This window comes from Mesocricetus auratus, unplaced genomic scaffold (genome assembly GCF_017639785.1).
Source record: "Mesocricetus auratus isolate SY011 unplaced genomic scaffold, BCM_Maur_2.0 Super-Scaffold_100013, whole genome shotgun sequence".
NCBI lineage: Eukaryota > Metazoa > Chordata > Mammalia > Rodentia > Cricetidae > Mesocricetus > Mesocricetus auratus.
Window position 1 is genome coordinate 10,847,244 of NW_024429196.1, and position 23,990 is coordinate 10,871,233.

Sequence of the window (23,990 nt, forward strand, 5' to 3'; positions counted from 1 at the left end):
TAGCCTCCCAAGTGCCTGATTCACATGTGTACCACACACCAAGCTACAGCAGTATTTCTTACTGTTTCCCGTGGCACATGAGCCTACCAAAGGCAAACATTGCTTGATACTAGGCACAGAGCTAGGGAAATGACATAGACTATTCACAGTGCTACAGCTTCTTCTGTTCACTGAGAAATACTAAGTCATTTTTCTCAAGGCCAATTTTTACCGGCTACTAAGTAGAAATAAATCGTTCAATACATTGCAATTACCTCTGTTGTACCATGGGCTGGATGCAGAATTACAGCTCCTTTGAACAATCCAGGCTCTGTAGCATCTGCTCTTGCAGCCTGATTTTGCATTGATTACCATAACAAAATGATACAAATACTATCATTCTAGTTCATTTCTCTAGTAAAATCGCCTGTTTAAGTAGATGAATTACTCTGCTTGCCTCCATCAGAGGGAGACAAGGATCTCTAGCCTGGTGGGGGTGGGGTGAGGTGGTAATAGGATTGGGGACTTAGGTGGAGGTAGTTTAGCTTCCAAATCCAGTTGCTCCCTGAACCCCAGCCTTTGCTGTCCCTCCTGTTCCCAGGCACTCTCTGGCCTGTCAATGACAGAGTGTCTAGTAATCTCCATCAAACTGAATGTTATACACGCAGTTCTAAACCAGAGGTCCAGGCTGGACCTAACTGAGCGTGGCAGAAGCATGGCTTGCCTTGAAGAAATGACAGCCCTCCTTCAGTTGTAGGAGTACTTTCAGGAAACCAGTTTGTACAACAGCTAAAAACTATGATGCTCTAGACACAAGGGGCACTTTTTCTAACTTTCATTGTTGTTTTCTGAACAGGGGCTGGAACCCAGGCCTTGCTCCCCTACTGATCTATACCCTCAAAGGACTTGTGAAAGAAAAAATAAATTTGCTTCATTAATTGATTGATTTTTTTAAAGATTTATTTTTAACTATATGTGTGTCTAGGTCTATGCAGGTGAAGTTGCAGATGCCCTCAGAATCCAGAAGAGGCATTAGATTTCCTGGAGCTGGAGTTTTAGACAGTTGTGAAACACCCAGCATGGGTTATCTGTAAGAACAGTCCCTCCAGCTCTAAATTTTTAAGGTTAATTTTTATTTAAATTAAAAACAATCTTATTTTACATACCAATCCCAGTTCCCTCTCCCTCCCATCCTCCCATACCCTCCCTCCAGCCTCCCATCCACTCTCCAGGGAGGATGAGGCCTCCCATGGGGGATGATCAAAGTCTGCCATATCATTTGGGGGAGAACCTAGGCCCTCCCTGCTGTGTCTAGGCTGAGAGAGTATTCCTCCATAGGGAATGGGCTCCCAAAGTCCACTTGTGCACTAGGGATAAATCCTGGTTCCACTGCCAGAGGCCCCATAGACTGTCCAAGCCCCCCAACTGACACCCATGTTCAGGGGGCCTGGTTTGGTCCTACACAGGTTCCCCAGCTATCAGTCTAGAGTCTGTGAGCTCCCACTTGCTCAGGTCAGTTGTTTTTGTGGGTTTCCCCAGCATGGCCTTGACCCCTTTGCTCATCACTCCTCCCTCTCTACAACTGGATTCCAGGAGTTCGGCTCAGTTGTTTAGCTGTGAATCTCAGCTTCTGCTTCCATCAGTTACTAGATGAAGACTCTATGATGGGATTTAAGGTCATCATCAATTTTATTATAGGGGAAGGGCATTTAAGGTAGCCTCTCCCCTATTGCTTAGATTCTTAGTTGGGGTCATCCTTGTGGATTCCTGGGAATTTCCCTAGTGCCACATTTCTCTTTGAGCCAACACTGGCTCCTTCTATTAAGGTATCACTTTCCTTGCTCTCCTTGTCTGTTCTTCTCCCAACTTGACCTTCCTTCCTTCATGTTCTAGTCTCCCCTCCCCCTTCTCCCCTTCTCTTTCTCTTACCTCCTTACCCCCTCCTCCAGAGCAAAGGATAACCAGCCTACAATCTACAACTCCAGGGAAACTAGGAAACAAGAAGGACCCTAAGACATACATGAACCCCCAAGAAGGGGAAAGGGACAAGATCTCTCTCTCTCTCTCTCTCTCTCTCTCTCTGGTTCTCACACTGTTGCCCAGGCTAGCTTCAAACTCAAGGCAATCAACATGAACAGAGAAATTGTAGACTCTTGTAAAGGTGATGATTGTGAGGAATTGGTCCTACATTTTTCTGACCTTGTGTTCCGAGGCACAGAGGCCTTCATTCTAGGTAACAGGCTCCCAGCTGCCTGGACAATGGGAGCCTGAAATGAGGAAGTACACGTCCTCAGTCTTCATCCTTCTAGAAAAAGGGGGACAACATCTGTTGACTTTCACATATTAACTCCTAGGTGAATTCTGGAAGCTCTTTTAAGTGGATTCAGAGAGAAAGACTTAAATAGGTTGGATGCCAAACTGATTTGTGTATTTTACCTACACATGCTAGAAAATCCTGTACCAGGCTGATTGTAGCATCAACAATTTAGAAGCTGAGGCAAGAGCATTGAAAGTCTGAGGCCAGTGTGTGGTATGTGAGTAGCAGGCCAGCTTGGGCCGTATACTGACCCAGAAGAGAGATGGGAGAAAGGGACTGGGGTAGAGGAAAGGAAGAGGGACTAGGTCTGGTGTCCCCACAGGACTCCAAGACAAACTTTGCTGGAACTGGAACCTATACTATACCATTAAGTCATAAGCCATCTTGGCACAGCCTTGGCCATTGATTTCTGGATTCTAGTCTTAGAGGCAGTCATGTGCTTCTTAAGGAAGCTCATGGGCAACAGGTACTTCCCAGGAGTTTGATCCCTGCTGCAAAAAGTGATGGAGGAGCCACTGTTAAAGAGGAACACAGTTTACAGATGCAAGGCAACAGGAATCACAAGTGTTCTCTGCAGATCCAGAGAACCAAAGTGACCCAATGGTCTTGAGCATGAAGCACCAAGAAAGCAAGGCACCAAAGATGTCTGGGGACAACTGGCAGGGTCAAGAACAGAAAACCATCAGTATACCTGTAATCCACCTCTAGCAAGAGCTGCAGCCAGCTCAGGACCCAGGGTCAGAGGTTAGAGTAAATTCAGTGCCAGTAAGGAAGTTACTTGGCTAAGTGTCCAGGCATCAGGGACACCAGGGCCTTTCTAAAAACCCACAACTGATGGTAATGGAATGTGGAGAACAGGTGGCCTGGGGAGAAGGGATAGCCCCTGTGTGCCCCTATCTAGTTCACATCATGGGCTGTGCACTAGGGTCCACACTCAGAAGGTATCTGGGTAGCTTGCCAGGAACTGAGGGAGTAGATCCCAGCCTAGTGTCCCCGCACAGTGGATGAAGTGAGGAAGCACAGAGGTACTTTGGACTGAGACCGATTCATGGAGACCCTAGCACACTAGCTGCGAGAAGGTAGGTATATATGATCAAAACAGGGAGCACAACTGGGGACACTAGAAAGCCAGGACAGAAACTAAGTGAGAGCTAACTGAAGAGACAACTAAGGACATGGTGATTCAGGATCCTGCACAGGTTTGCAGAGCCAGATGCTGCTAGTTAGGTTGCTAAGCCTTTTCAGTGTAGGAATGGCTGGCTTAACTGTGTCAGGAGGTATGGAGTGTGTACACAGGTGTGCACGTGACCTCAAGTCTATGCACATGGAGGCCAGAGGTTGATGTCAGGTTGTTTCCTTGTTTGCTCTCTCTATCTTGTATAGCAAGCACTCTACTGACTCAGCCCTGGAAAGTTCAACCTTTAAGACAATTCAGCTCTTTTGGGGCCCACAAGACACAAGGCTTGGGAACAGTCTGGCAACTACATTGGCTAAAGGCCTATGTCCTCCCTGTGTCCATGCACTGGATTCTCTCGTTTGGAAATGAGTGAAGCAGGCTTCTATGGCAATTCTTGTTACAATACAGGCAGGCTAGCCTGCCTTCTTCAGCTGCATCTCTAGGTTTCTACACTGAGTATGTATGTCTGCTGTCCCTCTAATGTGTGGTCCAGCCCAGCCAACAAGATCAACAAATTCAGTGACTTAAAGCAACAGAAATTAGGGGCTGGAAAGTTGGCTCAGCGGTTAAGAGCATTTGCTGCTCTTATAAAGGACCCTGGCTCTATACCCAACATCCACATGATAACCTATGACCAACAGAAACTCCAATCCCAGGAGGCCTACACCCTTTTCTAGCCTCTGTTGATACTAGGCGTGGAGATGGTACATATACACACATGTAGGCAAAACTCTCATGCATAAAATAATAAATCTAAAAACTCAGATATTAACCTAACGTGGTGTAGTACTAGTACCCAGGAATCATGAGGCAGTTGGATCTGAGTTTGAGACCAGTCTAGTCTACATAGTGAGTTCCAAGCCAGTTAGTTAGTGCTATACTGTGAAACATTGTCTCAAACAAAACAATAAATTATCTCATCATTCTGGAGTGCAGAAGTCAGACTCAAGTTGTGAGGTGGACCATACTATTAGGGAAGGTTCCAGAGGAAGACCTCATCTTCTTCTTAACTTCTGGTAGTTGTTGGAAACTCCTGGAGTTACTCAGCTTGTGCCTTCATTACTCCAGAATGTCTTCAGACGCTCTTCGGTATATGTCCAAATTCCCCTTTTCTTATGAGGATAACAGTCCTTATATTAGGGTCTGCCTTAATCTAGTATAATCTCAATCACATCTATAAACCTGTTTCCAAATGAGGCCACAGTCGAAGGTTCTAATGGGACATGAATTTTGGGTTGACATACTTATAGGAACAAATTATAACCAATGTATTAAACCTAGACATAATGCTTATTTTTACATGTCCCCTTGAGTGGACCAAGGGATATTAAGATGCCTAGCTAAGTATACTTTCTTAGAATCAGAAGGTGTTCTGGATGGCTTAGCATATTGACTAGCTAGCTGAGCAGGTGTCCTGTGCCCCACCCACAGTGGGAGTTATAATATCCTAAAAGGAACAATAACCTTCAGGAAAGCTAGATGTTTAGGCAGGATGATCTATCAAGAGGTAAAACATTCCATCCTATAAAAACTCATTTTAGACACTGGAAGCTCTAAAGTTCTTCATCTGTGGGTGGTGACCTCTTTGGAGGGTGGCATATCCTTCACATCAGATATTTACGTTACAATTCATAACAGTAGCAAAGTTAGAGTTATGCAAGAGCAAGGAAATAAATTTGTTGGGGAGAGGGGAAGATAGAGAACCACTGCTCTAAGGGAAAGGTAAAACATTCCACCCTTCAGGGAAGTGTGCTAAGTTCAAGAAATAAACAACTCAGTAGCTTTACTAAGTCCCTAAGCGACTGGATCCACAGGAAGAATCCCACCTTCCCCCAAACACATATAAGCCCCCAATGTTGAGACTCCAATGAACTGAGGCAAGCTGAGCTAGAAAAGGCTCAGACCAGAACCACCCGGAGAAGCAGAGCCCAGCAGAGCTACCTACCACTTGTACAGTGCAGGTCTCCAGCTTCTGTAAGGCATCCTGGGGTAGGCTAGAGTGATGGAGCTTTACTCCAATAAAACTCACTGGTTCACCAAATGGGGTTTTGGAGGCATCCTTACTTTGGCCTGCTGCTGGTACAGTACCTGGGCTCAGCAGGCATTTGTCCACATCTCCCTAAAACAGTGCATAGTTCAATCTTTTGAGAACCAAACAGGGCAAAAAGAATTGTCTTGGGGTTAGAGAAATAGCTTAGCAGTTAAGAGCACTTGTTGCTCTTGCAGGGGACCTAGGTTAGATTCCCAGCACCCACACAACTGCCTGTAACTCCAGTTCCAGGCATCAGATCCTCACTTTTGACCTCTGTGGGCACCAACCACACAGGGTACATAAACATATATGCAGGCAAAACACTCACATAAAATAATAATCTAAAATTCTTTTTCGCTGGAGCTCTGTACACCCATCATCCCAATCCCATGTATCATTTTTACTTGTCTCTTCCCCAGTCACCCAACCCCCAACCCAATACACTAATTTATGGGAAAGTCACCAATTTTGTCCCTTAGCACCCAGGTCTACTTACTTTCACACTCCCCACTCACTCTACTGTAGGTAATTCATTAAGTTCCTAGAAAGAAGCCACCCACAATTTATACTGAACATTCTGTAAAGACTGACCAACTGATTAGAACTTCAATGATGGTGCAGATTGAAATGGTGTAGGTGCAGAACAAATACCTTATCCCTGAATAACCATTTATTGCCCATCCCATGTGACTTAACATCATGTGACTCTCCTTATGCTCTTACATGCATGTGGTGTATAGACTCAGACAAGTGCATGCTTGTGTCCCACCCCTTAAAAAAAAAAACTTAAGTCTCCGTAAGTTCCAGGCCATCCTGAGCTACATCGTGAAGCCCTGTCTCCAAACTATTCACACCACTGGAGCTATAAAAATAGTTTTTTAGCTGAAATGTAACCAACCCATTCCCCTACTTCTTCAGTGTACAGAATTCAGCCACACTGGTCTGTTGGTCTTGAGTTCTCATGGTTCTTCACCGGATTTTGCTGTTACTTGTACAGAGCATGCCCCCACCTTCCATCTCAATCCTTCTAGCCTCCTTTTAGAAACCCCCCTCGTGATACCTGGGGCTCTCCACTATTACTTACCTACATTTAGAGGTTTACAATTGTTACCAAACAGCTCCCAAATGAACAGAGACCATGCCTGTTGCTTATTGAGCCAGTATGGTAGACTGGCATGAAGCAGAATCTGCCAGATGATCAAAGGAAGGAATGACCCAAGACTGGGTAGGAGAAAATTGAGAACCCAGGCACTGTATATGAAAACCAGCATTCCTCCCCATCAGTCAGTGTAGCTGAGCTCTAATGTTTTTAGGTACTGACTACCTCATCAAGGCTTTGGTCTTTATTTCTCCAGTCAGTTGTGACTTAGCCATAACCTAAGTTCACAAGCTTTTAGCACTAGTAATTTTCAAGTTCATTTTCATCCTGATGTTGCTCAACCAGCAATTTTCCTTGGAACAAAAAAATAAGAGCCAAAAAATTATCTTTGCTATTAAATACTTCAAATTTTTAAGATAGCTTAAGGATATTAAGGACATTATAAAATAAACTTTGCAGTTTTACATTTACAAAATATTAAACTCACAGGTAACTTTTACTGAACCACTGATACATATAACATCTTAAGTATAAAAGATCACATATGATTTAACTAGAAAACATGTGAAAAGTCAGAAATTTTTCCACAAGTATGAAATGGAGCTTTTTCCCCCCCCCTCTTGAGACAGAAACTACACAGTTGTGGCTGGCTTGGAACTTGCTATTGTAGACCAGGCTGGCCTCAAACTTAGAGATCTGCTTGCCCCTGCCTCTCAAGTGCAGAGATTATAGGCTCTCATCACACATCCAGATGAACTTATTTTATCACTAAGTCTACAGAGATTGAAAGTAGTCTATGGCTTTAAATAATACTTGATTGAGGTTCAGCTTATAAGTCTACACCCAGTGTTCAAAATGTTATTTCCAAAGGAAAGAATAGAATACTGATGAGCTGTAAACTGTTGTAAAAAGACATTATATTACTATTAATGACTTAATCTTTGAAGTGCACTGATGCATGTGTGCTTGTGTCTGTGTGAGAGGGAGAGACAGTTGGAAGACAACTGTGGGACTTGGTTTTCTCCCTACAAAAACATGGGTCTTGGGAATCCAACTTACTGCTGAGTCATCTTAAAGAGTAAGAACTGACTTTTTAAAAATGTTTGAGAATTTGCTTACTTTTGGTGGTGGTGGGGGGATAAAACATTAAAAAGACCCCTTCTCTCTCTTCTTGTAGCTGATCTACTCTGCTCCAAAGCACCGGTGTGGCAGTGAACCTGACAGGTGACCTTACTGAGCCACTAAGGTCAAGCTGGAACTCTGGCCTGGAAGAAGGGTACTAAACAGGATTTAACGAATACATTTTCACTTACTCACTGGAGCCTCCATAGGACTTACCTGAACTTTTCTATTCCTTCTGATTGTCAGTAAATAAGGAGAAAATGTGAAGAAAACTTGAATTCATCACCAGTATTTTGCCAACTTTTCAATATAACATTTCTCAACAATTAGTATCAGGTTCCAACTTAATTTAATATTTGTAAATTTGGAAAGCTTATCAACAAGTTATCAAAACAAGGGCCTTGTTTCTTGACCAAGAATGTACAATAGTATATGCGTTGCCATTATCCTCACAAGGTAGGAAGACAAAATAATAAAGACAGCGCAAGTAATTACAAGTCCAGTAGATTTTTTTGAACTATTTAAGATACAAGAAACGGTGCAATCAAATCAACCAATCATTAAAGAAATTTAAATATGAACCACATGAGAATGTAAATTAAGTACTGTTTATTTCTTCAGCATATTATCATTGTGGGTTTAAGGCCTTATCTGTTAGAGATATAAATTGAGTATAAACATGAAAGTATTTGTATTATATATGTTTTAAGTACTCTGGTTTAAAAAGCAATGTGAAATAGGGATGGCAGAAGGATAATACGGTAGACCAGAGTACTTTAATGCCTCTGTTATCTACAATAAACAGATTTCATGTACCCATACAAGGTGCCTGGTGTCATGTGTCGGGGTGTTGAGGGACACTGCTATCAACTTACAGGGGGAATAGTGCTGGTGGAGGGCAGGGAGAGCTAGAAGGAAGTCACTAGAATTAGTTTCCTACAACGCTGGGAATCAACAACAGCCAATGCCAGGGCTGATGCATCATGAAGACTCAAGGCCGAGCGCCCTCCTCTGCCAGGCTGGGAGTCACTGCACAGTAGCCACCACTCCGTTTCTTGGTACAGCACATCACCAAAAGCAACTGACAGGATTTCATCCCCAATATGCAAACTTGCTTATGCCATTTAGCTCAAATTCACAAGAGAATTTTTTTACACCAGATGCAACTTTATGTATTCAAAAACAATAACCTGGAAGTCTTAATTGAATAAACAGTAGCCCAAGTAAGCTTTATCACCAAGACGAAACGCTGTTGGCTGCTTGAGTAACTCATAGACATTTACAAATGTCGTATTTTCTGTCCAACCTGATATTCCATCCACATAGAAAACGGCATTCTGTTTCTTTATTTTTTTTTTATTTGACAAGCAGCAACATCATGTTTGTCATTTTAATGTAGATACAATTATTAGGTTATCTGTCATATTACAATATTTAAGTTTTTATTTTATGTCCTTTAAGATACATTAAAAAAAAACACATCAACTGCAAACGTGAAGGGGAGAAAGCATGGTACCCAACCAAATTCCACATTTCAGCAATACTTCACTCATTCTTTTAATAAAGTTTTAAGAAATGTCATAATGACATGAGCTTGAAATATCTCTAGGCATTTTCTTTGACGCTCATGACGTGGCACTGGTGATGTTGTAAACAGCAGAAAAGCAGGGGCTGCCAAATGACCAAAGTATGGAGGCACAGGCCTGCTTTTTCCCACAGGAGCACACCAAATGGTGATGGCAATGACCTCACACCAACACCAGCAGAGGGCGTCACGCGACGTAACTGTATTCATCTGCAGTTGCTTGGCTGCGCTCAATGTACTGCTTGTCTATCAGAACTTCTATGCACTTCTTAATCATGCTGATACTGGGATTGAACCTGGCTCTGGACTGGCTTATTACCTGTGAGAGAGACAGGGAGTCAAACTATCTCTAGTTAATAAGCATAAGCAAACATTTTTTAACCCATTAGCTGTAAGGAAAGGAGCATCACTTTGGAGATTCCAACAGACCTCCCAAAAGGAAAGGAGTATATAAACATTGACCTAAAAAAAGGTTTTGTAGCAGACAGGCCTGATGTAGCAAATAGCACATCACCACGCAACATTTACTTTAACATAGAACAGTGTAGTGCACAGGGAGACCACTAACCACAGCTATCAGTTTTTACATGATAAGAAAAGTAAGTTTATATGCAAACTAAAGGAAAAACCTAATGCTTGCATTATAGAGGAATTAAAGTGCAGAATATAAAATACATCAAAATAGTAAAACGTATGCATAAGCAAAATTACCAACGTCATCACCTACCTACACAACTCAATGCCTCCACATCTATTTCATAACTCTACTTTTATTCTCATGCATATTCTCTCTCTCTCTCTCCTCCCTCCCTCCCTCCCTCCCTCCCTCCCTCCCTCCCTCCCTCCCTCCCTCCCTCCCTCCCTCCCTCCCTCCCTCCAGGGTTTTTCTGTATTATTTTGGAGGCTGTCCTGGAATCTCTCTGTAGACCAGACTAGCCTCGAACTCACAGAGATCCGCCTGCCTCTGCCTCTGGAGTGCTGGGATTAAAGGCATGGGCAACCAACGCCTGGCTCTCCTTAATACAACAAACTTTTCTTTCAATCTAAGCTAAGATCTCTCCACTGCAGAGTAGCCTTAGGGTGTTTTGTCCCACACAGATATTTGTGTGTAAAGGGAATAAATGAATACTCAAACACTGGTTGATGTGTTTCCTTTTTCCAGATGGGACAGGCAAACTGACAAGTTTAGGATCTCTAAGCTCAAAAAAGAATAAGGCTGGCTCTCCCAGTGAAACTGAGAACTCTTGAAGACCAACATTTCTTTATGCCATTTGGTCAGTACTAGTAGTCCAAACTTTAACAAGGTGCACTACAGAATCCCGAGGGCATCTCCCCTTTTACCTCTTGAATGAGGGCATTGTGCCGAAGCACTTTGCGTGCTTTCATGATGCGGACGATAGCAGCTTGGAGATACATTTTCCGGTCCTCATCTACAGCACTTCTAGTCTGTTCCAGTTCCTGTTTTTTATGGAAAATGGAGAAGCTCAATGATCACTGCTGAACTCAAACACTCAAAAGCCAACCACATTGCTTTGCCCAAGAGTCTCAACCTTGCTCCTACTGGTTCAACACACCACACCAGACAAAACATGTAGGGCAAGCTGTGTAGCCATGTACAAGTTTGGTAAGCATTTTTCTCATTTTTTTTCTTTTACAAAAATGAGTTTCAAACTTGAAATTATATCACTTCAAGAAAGGCATCTTTAAAGAGAAAGTAGAGAAAAGAAACTTCTTAGCCCTACTGCCCTCCCTTCTTTTAGTTTCTTTTAGGGGCTCACATGCTAGGCAGGCACTCTACCTTTGAGTTACACTCACAAGCCCAACTATAATGTTTTAAGCTACAATACTGGGTTGGGATATAGCTCAGTGTCAGAGCATTCACATAGCATGTTTCAAGTCCTGACTCATCCACCCACCCACCCACCCATCTAACCACTCGCCCTCATTCGGTTAATGTTTGCTCAGTAGTGTAGACACTGGTAAATTGCCCAAGTTCCTTTAAGTAATCCTAATTACACTTATGGAGTCATTAAAAATAAAGAGGGGCCAATTGGGAAGATGGTATCAGCAAAGTGAGAGAGGGGATGAGAGAGAAATACACTGTACACACAGATAAAAATTTCACAACAAAACTATTTGTAACTGATATGTGCTAATTAATGATTAGATAACTGAAGCTCCCTTGAATAAGCTGCCTATTTTTCAAACATTAACATACTGACAAGACAAAAAATGTAAGAATAAACCAAAAAAACTTTATTATTCATTTTAGAGTGCAAAGGGATACTTGATCTCAGTATAAAATGGACTCATTTAATCCTTTGCTTAACTATTTCTAAAAGAACTGACATTCGCTGGGCGGTGGTGGCGCACGCCTTTAATCCCAGCACTCGGGAGGCAGAGGCAGGCGGATCTCTGAGTTTGAGGCCGGGCTGGACCGACAGCCTCCAAAACAATGCAGAGAAACCCTGTCTCATAAAACCAAACAAAAAAAAGAAAGAACTGACATTCAAACAAGCACTTACTTGTGGTGTGTCCTTCTGCATTGACGTAGTAATTTTAAATTTTGTTCTCTTACTGCTGAAGCTCATATTTAATGAAAATGAAGATTCTGCATCAATATCTTCCTATATTTAAAACAAAAAATTTTTTTTTCTGATTTCACATTTGCCAGAATTTTAATCAGTTTCTATTTAGGAGCTAGTTATTTGCAGACCCAGTCATTGCATATACTACCTTCTATCTAAAAATGCTACAGTAACACACTGCTGGCAAGCGAGCCAACTCGAGAGGAAGCTGTGCTTCCAAGGCTTGGATGGATCCATTTGAGCCCCCAATAGTATTTTGTTCACTTGTGGAAAAGCCAGGGAACTTTTCTCATGATAAAGTTGCTAAGCTAACTTACAGAGTCACATGGATAATACTACAGCCTTAAAATGGCCCATACCGCATAAAAGAACCTCCATCTGCTAGAGCTTGAAGTCTCTTGGGAACGTTACCTTTTCTGAATCATGGTTAATCATTTTCACATCAAGTAATGATTTGATTGTTTTGGTCAGCTCCTTTTCATTCATCTGAGTGCTGTCTTGAAGTTCTTTATAGCTAACAGTTTCACTGTTGTTAAAGGCAAGAAGAACTGCCATTTGGTAGGTTGTAACCATAGCTACATATGGTTTTCCCAAATAGTTCATTTTAACTTCACCTACAAATAAAACAAAAAATTGACAGTATCTGATCATCCAAACTGTTTTCATTTCAAAGCTATCATAACTGACACTTTGGACTGTTTCTCCCCAAAAAAGGAAATCAAAGACATCTTAAAGCTATTATGAGGGCATTCCAAAGTTCTTGTTTGCAGGACATGGGACTGCCATGTTGGAGTATTGAGTATGCAGTGTATAGTAACAGCTGACCTATTACAACGTTGTCAAAGCAGAAACATACATAGCAACAGGAAAGCTAAAGCAGAACCAACAGTGGAGGGGAGACAGACAAAATTGAGTGGAAGAACACACACATACACACACACAGCGAGAGCGAGAGAGAGAGAGAGAGAGCGAGAGCGAGAGAGCGAGAGAGCGAGAGAGCGAGAGAGCGAGAGAGCGAGAGAGCGAGAGAGCGAGAGAGCGAGCGAGAGAGCGAGAGAGCGAGAGAGCGAGAGAGCGAGAGAGAGAGAGAGCGAGAGAGAGAGAGAGAGAGAGAGAGAGAGAGAGAGAGAGAGAGAGAGAGAGAGAGAGAGAGAGAGAGAGAGAGAGAGAGAGACCGCCAAGACCTACCACTAACTGCTTATGTGTTCTCTAAGTCTGATGTCGTGAGTTCGGCCTTAGTGCCCACGCTGTAGAAGAAGAAAACCAATTCCCAAGGTATTCCTCTCATGTCCTCATGCCAGATGTGGCACGCCCTGGTGTACATCACAAGTCCACAAACACAGATACAGACCAAGATGGCCTCAAATTCAGAGATTCAACTAATTCTGCCTCCTAGATGCTGGAATTAAAGGTGTCAGCATCCACTACAGGCAATTTTTCAAAGTTAAAAAAACAAAACACAACAACAAAACCCAATAAACCCCCCAGTGAGTAACTTGCTTGCTGCGTAAGTACTAGGACCCAAGTTGAAATCCCTGGCACCCACAGAAAGATAGGCCCAAGGGCATGTCTGTAATCTCAATGACAAAAGGCAAGAGGCAAACTTGTTGAGTAGCTTTAACTGATCTGGTGAGCTACAGGTCCAGTGAGGGGTAATCTCTCAAAAAATAGAGGGGAAGAAGTCAGTCAATGTTGATTCCAGTCTCCATACATGCACCTAGAGGGCCAGCACATTCATGTGTATACACATGCATAATTCAAACACAAGTACGCAATTAAAATTATTTGAGAATAAGGGACTATCAGTGATCAGCCCTAAGTGGACATCTGTACCCCCTCCAAGGTTCAAGGAAAATGAAGCAAAAGGGAAAGGAAGAATTGGTGGATGGGAAAGAGTGTTCTGCACATTCTCTTCTGGATGTGACATGCCCCCCTGAACTGGCAGTGGCTACCTGCTACAGACTTGTACACCCCTGGACTCATCAACATTCCCAGTGGATTAGGTGCTCACATAAGGCCCCATCCCATCCCTGCATTTCTAATTAAATGCAGCGAGTCACAAACATGCACACTCACATATAATAAAAAAACTTGTTGGGAATTAGAGGTTCAGTGGGAAGGTATAGAGCACAGAGAGAAATATGAACAAACTACATTATTATATTTTATTTTCATATATATAGGTATGAGATATAAAAATCAGACATATTTCACAAGTAGGGAAAAATCAGAACACCTGATTAGTTAATAAATTTACATAAACAGGGCAGTATTATTAATGTGAGTCATACTCTGAGATGTAAACCAATCAAGCAAAAGACAAATTATACTGATACTAAGGGGTTCCTAGTAAAGGTCATGGCAGCAAGATATATTTCCTTGTACCACTTTTGATTCTTGTCTGATTTTAATTTTATGTGATTAATGTTATGCATGTTTTTCCTGCACAACACTGAGCCTGTCCCTGTGGAGGCATGAAGAGAGTGTCGCACCCATGGAAGTGGGGTTACAGCTGGTTGTGGACTGGCCTGTGGATGCCGGGTCTCTCCTCATTCCACATCTATGAGCTGATGCCACACACTTTGCTTCTTGTACTGAGGGAAAGCTGACTTATAGCCCTTCCCAAGACCTAAGAAAATGGGTATGTGCCTTTGCTCTGGCTGAACATCTGCAGGGGACTGGGAAGAAAGGCAATCTTAGAATACCTGCTTCTGTTAGAGCAGGGCTACGGACATCGGAGAACAGTTATTCAAGAATATCTAGCCCACTAGTTTGCTTTTCTAAATAACTTCTCTAGTATCTATAAAATGATTGGCTATAAAAATGTACTGCCATAAAACTCAAAAGATGTCTTAAAAGGAACATTATCACCAGCACTATAAACATAGGTGAATGATGGCATTCTTCCTTAACAATACCAGAAACAGAATGGAGAAAAATGGATTAAAAACTAGAGTAGGCTACAGAAAGCATCGTTGTAAATTAACACAATCAGGTAAGTATCATTAAACAAGTAGTAATTAAATGTTCTTTACCTGTACAGAGATAATGTAACCACGTCAGTTTCCTTCCACTGAAATGCTGGCTATAAAATAATTCAAACTGTTGAAAGAGAGAGATGTCAAGCTATGTTTAGGTCCTGTAACTTATTACCATACTGAAAAGGTAAATACATCTTAGTTCACCTAACGATATACTTTGTCCAGAGTACCTGCTCAAGATCATGAATAATCCAACTGCTGTGTGGGCGTACTGGCATCAAGCTGTGATGAATCTGCTGAGTCAGCAGTGACTTACTACTCTGGTCCTGCACATAAAGCATCTATCCCTGCAGACAGTCAAGTGCTACGGTGAGCACTCACAGTCCCAGAGACATACAAAGCTAAGACTGGGATTCACTTGAGCCCAGGAGTTTGAGGCCATTCTGGTAAACAGCTTTAAAAATGGAAGGGCAGAGTAACTCAGGCAACTGACTGCTTATGCAGGGATAGACAAGTCTATGGAAATATTTCTCAGCTACAATCTGAGTTACTAAGACATGTCAGCATGTTATTTAACTACCCCAGCTTGTACATGTATGTGAAGGGGAGGGTTAACATGGGCATGCCTTCCTTGATGGCTCCTGCACATTGTTTGTTTTGAGAAAGGGCCTTCACTGAATCTGGAGCTTGCTATGACAGCTGCCACTGGCCAGCCAGGTGTGTTTGCATCTTCTCCCTGACCAGCACAGGGCACCAGAATCTGAATGCAGGTCCTCAATGTCCTCATGCGTGAGCAGCAGTCACTTCACCCACTGTGCCAACCCCTCGGTCCCATTCCGGCTCGTTATTACAGTCCGTTTTCCCTAAACCTCGGTACCTGCAAATTTTACATCTTTACATAAAATCAGAAATAACAACAATAGCAATTTATCCCTACTAACACTATTACTCTGGACTTTATAGATTCTATTTAAAGATCAAATACGCCATCACATGCATTTCAACATGAAAGCCATACCTACATTTAGCAGCACACAGACTCCCATAATGGACAGGCTAACCAATGTGTATGTATGTGCAGTTAATACAAAACAGGGTCCATGATTTAACATCCATGAACAAAGCTGTGGCGTTCAAAGTACCTCTCTACATCCTTTTGTTGATACTATTGCATTTAAAGTTATAATTGGATGGGCACATACTGCTCTTGCAAATGACATTTTGGTTCCCAGCACCCACAAGAAATGGCTCATAGTTGCACATAACTCCAGTTCTAGGGGATTCTACCACCTCCTCTGACTTGTGGGCACCTGCACTCACATGCACATACCCATAGACAGATAGATGATTCATGTTAGATACACATATACAATTAAAATAGAATAAATCTTTAAAAATTTTATCAAAGCTTTGAAATTTTAAAAATTCCTTCCTTGAACTGAATGTTTAAAAAACCTCAAAATACACTGTTCACATTTTCTTAACTTTTTTTTTTTACATAGGGTCTCAGATAGTCCAGGTGGCCTGCCTGTAGCTTAATGCATAGCTGAGAAGGACTTTGACCTGATTTCCTGCCTCCACCTTCTGCATTCTAGGATTACAGATGTGCACCACCACACTTGGTTTCATGATGGGGTGGAACCCAGGGCTTCCTGCATGAGCTATAATCCCAGTTCACATTTTATATTTCATTTTTAATTTAAAAAATTGCTGGGTATGGTAGCATATCCCTTCAATCCCAATACTTGGGAGGCAGAAACAGGTGGATGTCTGTGAGTTTGAGGCCAGTATGGTCTACAGAGTGAGTTTCAGGAAAGCCAGGGCTTTTATACAGAGCAACCCTGTCTTGAAAAATAAATAAAATATATATTTTTATATTTATCCATTTGTGTGTGCAAGTGTGCATGCATGCCCATCTCTGTATACATGGAGTCAGTGATCAACCTATAAGAGGTCAGCCTTCTGGGATTTATGTCTCACTAACAGAGACTTTCACTTGAATATGTGCCCCTCCCCACCCCCCCCACATTTATTTTGGTTTTTCAAGACAGGGTTTTTTTGTGTAAGAGCTCTGACTATTCTGGAACTCACTTCGCAGACCAGACTATAGCCTTGAACTCAGAGATCCATCTGTCTCTGCCTCTAGAATGCTAGGACTAAAGGTGTGTACCACTACCACCTGACTCCATATATTATTATTATTATTTTAATTTTTTTTGGTATCTCACTTTATATATGACATTTGCCTCAACTACAGGAAAAGTAGAATGTTAACCAGGACTAAATGAAGCATAAACATGGCCTCAAAGTTGAAATGGAAAGGCAGAATGACACTGAAGCTTTCTCTTTTTTTCTAAACTAATGTACATTTACTTATTTGGGGTAATGGAGTGTTGTCCATGTTATGGGCCACACGTGAATGTGAGAACCTGTGGGAGCTGGTTCTCTCCATCAACTATGTGGGGTCTGGAAACTGAATCCAGGTTGTCAGGCTTGGTACCAACTGCCATCACCTACTGAGTCATTCATCAAATCAGCCCTAAGCCTTCATATAATACCAAAACTTTTATGAATTACAAGTGCTGAAGAACCAGTAGGCTTACCCGAAACTGAAATACACACAACACATCCACACACAGAGGCAGTACAATGCTTTTGTTTACTGGTATCTTTCCTACACACTTACCATTTGTACACTTTTTTCTAACTCTTGGGGAATCGCAAATGTGGATGAAGGAGCCTGAGTGAGAGGCCACGCACCAGCCTAGAAAGGAACAGTGAAATAAAAGGTTCAACAGATAGACATCTACCTGGCAAGCAAGCAGCTGAGACAGACCTTTTCCCTTTCTCACAATGCTGACAGTGCTAAGGCATGGCCTTCATCATCAAGACATATTTTATTCCAAGTCCACAATTCACCAGCTGACCATGAATCATCAGGAGTTATTTGCTAACTTTTATATAACAATGTCAAAATTCATAAGTGTAAAGAAGTACTGTCATACCTGAAGGACATATATTTGGAAACTAATCCCCAAATCTATCACTGTGTCTTGGTTTCTGATGAAATTGTTGAACTTATTGTTGAGATCGGCACTGACACTCATGTCTGTGTACATCCGATGCAGCTTGCTGGTAAACTCATAACCACAGGCTTGCTGGAAAACAAGTTGCAAAACATATAACCTAAGCTGAAAATAATCAGTCAGGGATGAATTAGGAAACTAGAGAAGGGTTTTGTCCTTTGAGTCTCATACTGACATGTAGCATTGTATGCAAATACATTTACATCTGGACTGCTGTGACGTATGCAGTCATTATATACAATGAACTATTTGGCTGTTGGTACAACGATATTGATGATATTATCAACTAAAGATTTGTGTTACCTTTAACTTATTAATCATGGCTTCTTCAGAATCCATAGACATAGACAACCCATGAATTAGACGTTTTGCTAGCATTCTTGCATAGAACTGCATAAAAATATAAATGGTTACTTTCATTATGACCTGAAGTTCAAAATAAAGCAAAGCTGATAACTGTAATCTGAACATTTTGTTTAGCTTGCCTTCTGAAAAACGTCTTTGTCGTCGATGTATTTGAAAACAGTGATGAAGCTGGTGAGTTTGTCCTCCACTTCATTCTCAGTCATTCCCTTTGCTGACTTCTTTAGCAAGTTGTCACAGTACTTAGCAAGCTAAAAAAGAAATTGGTAATAAATCTTACAAAGGGCCCTTGGGACAGACACTTCAAAGGTAGCAACACAAAACATGAATAAGTGGGTCACTCAAAACTGATATAAGGGCCTAACCACGAGAACAAACCGTAAATAGTTACCAGTAACAGCACAAAAGCAAAGTCCCTCAACAGAAGCTGTATGCTGTTATGTCCTAAAGTTATGCTTTAAAATTATGGATGTAAAATATGCATGATCTAGCCGGGCGGTGGTGGCGCACGCCTTTAATCCCAGCACTCGGGAGGCAGAGGCAGGAGGATCTCTGTGAGTTCGAGACCAGCCTGGACTACCAAGCGAGTTCCAGGACAGCCTCCAAAGCCACAGAGAAACCCTGTCTCGAAAAACCAAAAAAAAAAAAAAAAAAACCAAAAAACATGATCTATCTGGGCGGTGGTGGCGCACGCCTTTAATCCCAGAAAAATAAAAACAAACAAAACAAAAGCATGATCAGGTAAGTTTTAAAAACACAAAAAACTAGAACAGAAAAAAAGAAACAAACAAAGAAAAGAAAAATCTGACCATAATAAGCAGTATACTTTTCTTTTTAACAGCAGCTATTTGTAAATTACGTTCTCCTATGGTTAAGAAAGGGCACATGGTTTGATGCATTTTGTACATTATTTCTAATGTATATAATGCCCATAATTTTCATTTTCTGAAAAAAGTACATGAAGCAAATTAATTTGCCAGTCTATTAACTTTTCCTTTACTGACTTTGCATGAGATGACTTTTAAGCAACTAGACTTACCAGTTCAGGTGCTTTGCAAACAGACTTGGGTTCTCTGTAATTTACAACAGATGTAAGGGCCTAAACAAGGAGACGTCACTTGATTAGTTACCAGAGGCAGGCAAGAGCACACAGGAGGCTGAGAGCCAGCTGTAATCATGTCTATAATACCTGATTCAGTCATCTGTCTTTCTCTCTGTCTAGTGTGTGAATGCGTAGGTATTGTTCTAAGGGAAAATGCACATACATGTCCAAGTGGAGGCAAGGTCTACCTTAGCTATTATCGCTCTTCAAGAGCCGACCCACCTTGTGTTTTGAGACAGAGTCTGTTACTGGAACCTACTGAACAGAGTGCTAAGCTAGCAACAGCAGGGCCATGATGTCTGTCTTCACCTCCCCAGCACTGGGATTATACTACCACGCAGTTTTTTTACACAGGTGCTAAGACTGTGATATTTATTTCCCCCCAGCAAGGCTATGTGTTAAGGGACATTGGCACGCCTGAGCCCTTCTGTCCCCCCTCTCTCTGCTTCTTCGGGTCACCATTAGGTGAGCAGTTTCATCTACCATGAGACGCTCAAAGGCAACATGGTCAGTTAGTAAGGCAGAAACTTGTGAAATCTTGAGTTTAAAAATAATTTTTTTTCCTTGTGCTTAGCTCAGTATTTTATCATGCTGACAAAAAGCTAACTTACACAAACCAAAATAGTGTTATAAGAAGTACCTATTCCTGCCGGGCGGTGATGGTGCACGCCTTTAATCCCAGCATTCAGGAAGCAGAGGCAGGAGGATCTTTGTGAGTACAAGGCCAGCCTGTTCTAAAAGAGCTAGTTCCAGGACAGCCTCCAAAGCCACAGACAAACTGTCTTTAAAAAAAAAAACCAAAAAGAAAAAAAAAGTACCTATTCTCTTCCTCATTATAAGATGGTATTTGCTAATCATCACTGAAATGTTAGCAGTACGTTCTGATATTTTACAACCCGTAAGTGAATTTTCTATGTCAAATACCAATTCAAATTCCTGGTGTCTTTCAAACCAAGAATGAATATAGAAGTATCAGTCCTACCACTGGGGGACTATACAAAGAAAGTATGAGTACTAACAGACATTAGTATTATGCACACCAGTGTATAACAACAGTAATACTGACATACGGAACTCTATAGGTGCTTACTGTAACCACTTAAAACTATTTAGACTCTCAAATTCAAAGTGGTTATTTAGTGAGAATTCAAGTGTCTCAAAGATCTCAAACTTAGATGTCTAAGAAAGATGCTTAATTGAACATTGTTCATTACAGGATAAAGAAAATTTCATGTACATATAGCATAGGCATGTATTTGTTTAAAAGTTACCTTATCTAAAGCACTCATAAAATGCTGATCACCATTCAACACAGTGTTGATAAGTTGAACAAATTTACCATGTACTTCCAAAACTGATTCCACAAATAGTGTTGGCATCTAAAAACATAAAATACAAAGTACAAATCTGTATTTTAAGACACCCATGGCAAAACACCAATGGACATTAAATAACAAATAAATAAATAAAGTAAAAAAAAAAAACTAATCAAATGGGACTGCCATTCAACACCATGTCTAAAAAGTACTCTGCCACATAAACCCACACATTCTTATGTTGGAACGCCATGCCTTAAGGTCACAGGGTAAACCCCTAAGTCCCAGGCCTGTCAACACAAGGCAGCTACATAAAGGCAGACTGAATACTGGAAGGAGAGGATTATATAGCCTGCTACTGGGAGAATGGGACCCTGGAATTTGGCAGAGTTAACTCCCCCAAGCTACAGGGACACAATACTTAAGAGTTTTCCTCTCAAAGAAAATGACTGAGTTTGAGAGTGACTATAAATTCGTATTTTCACATCTCAGCCTTAAAATGAGGCTCAGTTTTTGTTCAGTGTCCCTCAGTACTCTGAATCTGCAAACCTAGTTATACATTTTGAGCACGCCCAGTAATAACACTGATGATACATAGGGAAGCTGAGGTGGCCTTTGAATGGCAAACTAGAGGCAGGGAAGGTTTGTAAATCTGCCATTTACCAAGAAACACAATTGTATAGAAACTGAAAAAGGTTTCCTGTCAGAAGGTTAACAAATGCATGGCAATCAGTATTGTTAGGAAGCAGCTGCTCTCAATGGCTTCTCACAATTTAATAATCCCAAGAAGAACTCACTAAGTTCGAGATTTAAAACATTTGAACATAAATAAATGGCTTAGTTTCTTATAACAAAACCATTTTTTATACATCATCCAGGTCAAAAGAAAACCTCTCTACTGAAACAATACAGAGAAACCCTGTCTCGTAAAAAACAAAAGGAAAAAAAAAAACCTCTCTAAATCTGGCTAAGTGAGCATGCTCTAACCCTCTGCGCACTCACGTGTTCCTGAGTTAGGTTACTGGTTGCTCTAAGGCCCTCATCGTGGATGTGATTCTGCAGCTCCTGAATCATATGAGGTAAGCCAGAGGACACAGCACGAAGCAAGACGTACATATTTGCCATGTCTGAGGGAAAAAAAGAGTTTATTATGTTCTCAAACCTTATTCCATAATGCATGCTTTAAAATGTGGAAATTAAAAGGAATATGTGGATAAAAGGCACATCCCACTTGAACACAAATACTCACTTCCCAGTCACCTTACCTCCTACCCACAAGAAGGCAATGTTGTTGTTGCTTACTGTGTAATGACAATGGATGAACATTCAAGAAAATACACATATTCTTCCCTTTCTTTTACTCAAGTGCTATTGTGCATCATGTGTGCCATTGGCAAATTCAGGATATCTTAACTTCTAAGTATTTTGTACTGGTACATAAACCACAGCTCTATTACACACATTTCACAGCTCTATTACAATTACTGGGAAATGATGTTGTGATTAATAATCTGGGGAAGAATATCTGCAGTATAAAACCCTAAAAGTGCTACGGTTTGTGATCTTGTAGGGAGATCCTTCTAAGCATAGAACCAAACAAGAAGCTCCTATGACACTTACGAGTGAGAAATAATGCTACTGTATACCGTCTTTATCTTAAATGTCTTGTTGGGGTGTTAATATACATATAAAAAACTGTCTGTATCTTAACCATATGGCTCTGTGAATTAGTGCAAGACCCCATATATGCACACCCAGGCTTAAAAACATACATTTCTTATCCTGGCAATGCCCTACAGCCATCTCCTGACCACTACTGCTCCTCTGCAAATTACAGTAACCACAGGCTGAGCTCACCTGGCTTGAACTATGAACATAAACAATCACACAATGTTTCTGTGTTGTGTTTAGCTTTAGTGTGTTCATTTCTCTTCTGTAACAGTCTCTGGTATAAGAATCACTGGACATGTGGATTAGTTCTAGTCATTACAAGGAATGTTGTTGTGAAGACCTTTGTAAATTTTTGTACACACATGTATGTATGCATAGGGAAGGAGCCCCAAGTCTAGCAGACTTGTTGGACCATGAAATATGCATATATATTGCTTTGGTATTCAGTGTTAGCTTTGCAATATGGCTGTATCAGTTTATATTCCCATATCAGGGTACAAGAAGTTCCAGGTATTCTATGTGCTTCCTAATATGCCTTGTATTTATTCTGACTACACAGCAACTGAGTATAAAAAAAAGTGTTTCCACCATTTGTTGCTAGTATTTCAATGTACTTTTCTTTAAACTGAGTTAGATTGAGTATCCCTGTGTTATCCTTCATGATTCTATACTTCTTTTTCCATAGTCTGATTTCCTATTGTAGATAAGGAATTCTCAAATTAAGCAAAGTAATTTTGAGATATTTAAAACATAAACACATGTCCCTAGTTCATCTTTTTACTTTAGACTGTACGTTGAAAATGCTTTTCCAAAAGTGTAAACTATATTGAGTCAGAAAAGAACATATAACATATCTAGAAGTGTTAAAGTGTGCAAGGTAAGTAACAAACGATAGAAATCTTGGATGTATCATTCAATTCCCACTCACATATCCACAGGGTGCACTTACCATTTTTTCTTTCTTGCCGAATGATGTTGTGGCACTCTGCATGTAAAAACTGTAAGTGGTCTGCTACCATCCGCTGCTGACACTCATGAATCACTTTAGTATATGAACTTGGATGCAAGTATTTTCGACATCTAATTTCTTCATCTTTTAATCTACCTAGAACCTACAGAAATATATCCTTACAATTATGAACTAAGACACAAAGCTTAACATCAGCCAACTCTTACTACCTCTAGGGGAATGCAGAGAAGGTTATGGAAAAGCTTAACACAACTTCAACTCAAATAAGTCATTTCAGATCGATCTACTTAGGTTACTGATTGTCACCAACATCCCCCCACTACATTCTGAATGAGAACTACTTTCACTAATCAGCCCAAATCATCCGCTGTATTGGGAACCCAACACCCAACAGGAGTAAAGTGTAAAGATCAATACATAAAGTAAATTCTTCTTGTTTCCATTTTATGAAATGGAACAAACTACACAAACCATCCTTAACTGTCAAATTAAAGACACCCCATCCAAGATAGTCCCTCTGTGTAACAGTCCTGGCTGTCCTGGAACTCAATCTATAGACCACGCCAGTCTCCAACTCACATAGATCCACCTGCCTCTGCCTC

The 23,990-nt window shown here is 41.1% G+C and overlaps 1 protein-coding gene across 6 annotated transcripts in view; it reads right to left on the reverse strand.

Moving 5' to 3' along the window:
• Window positions 1-8,058: 8,058 nt before the first annotated feature.
• The window catches only part of Cul2 (cullin 2), a 42,457-nt gene continuing 26,525 nt past the window's right edge, over window positions 8,059-23,990 (reverse strand). For all 6 annotated transcript variants that reach the window (XM_013124557.3, XM_021235992.2, XM_005085174.4 and 3 more), the window contains 13 exons: window positions 23,368-23,530; window positions 21,750-21,874; window positions 20,703-20,810; window positions 19,369-19,428; window positions 18,452-18,580; window positions 18,270-18,356; window positions 17,886-18,038; window positions 17,567-17,644; window positions 14,935-15,001; window positions 12,311-12,513; window positions 11,837-11,938; window positions 10,653-10,769; window positions 8,059-9,630 (listed from right to left, as the gene is read on the reverse strand). In XM_013124557.3, the coding sequence (XP_012980011.1) occupies window positions 9,499-9,630; window positions 10,653-10,769; window positions 11,837-11,938; window positions 12,311-12,513; window positions 14,935-15,001; window positions 17,567-17,644; window positions 17,886-18,038; window positions 18,270-18,356; window positions 18,452-18,580; window positions 19,369-19,428; window positions 20,703-20,810; window positions 21,750-21,874; window positions 23,368-23,530 (1,524 nt within the window). In that variant the 3' untranslated portion in view covers window positions 8,059-9,498. The remainder of the gene's footprint in view (window positions 9,631-10,652; window positions 10,770-11,836; window positions 11,939-12,310; window positions 12,514-14,934; window positions 15,002-17,566; window positions 17,645-17,885; window positions 18,039-18,269; window positions 18,357-18,451; window positions 18,581-19,368; window positions 19,429-20,702; window positions 20,811-21,749; window positions 21,875-23,367; window positions 23,531-23,990) is intronic.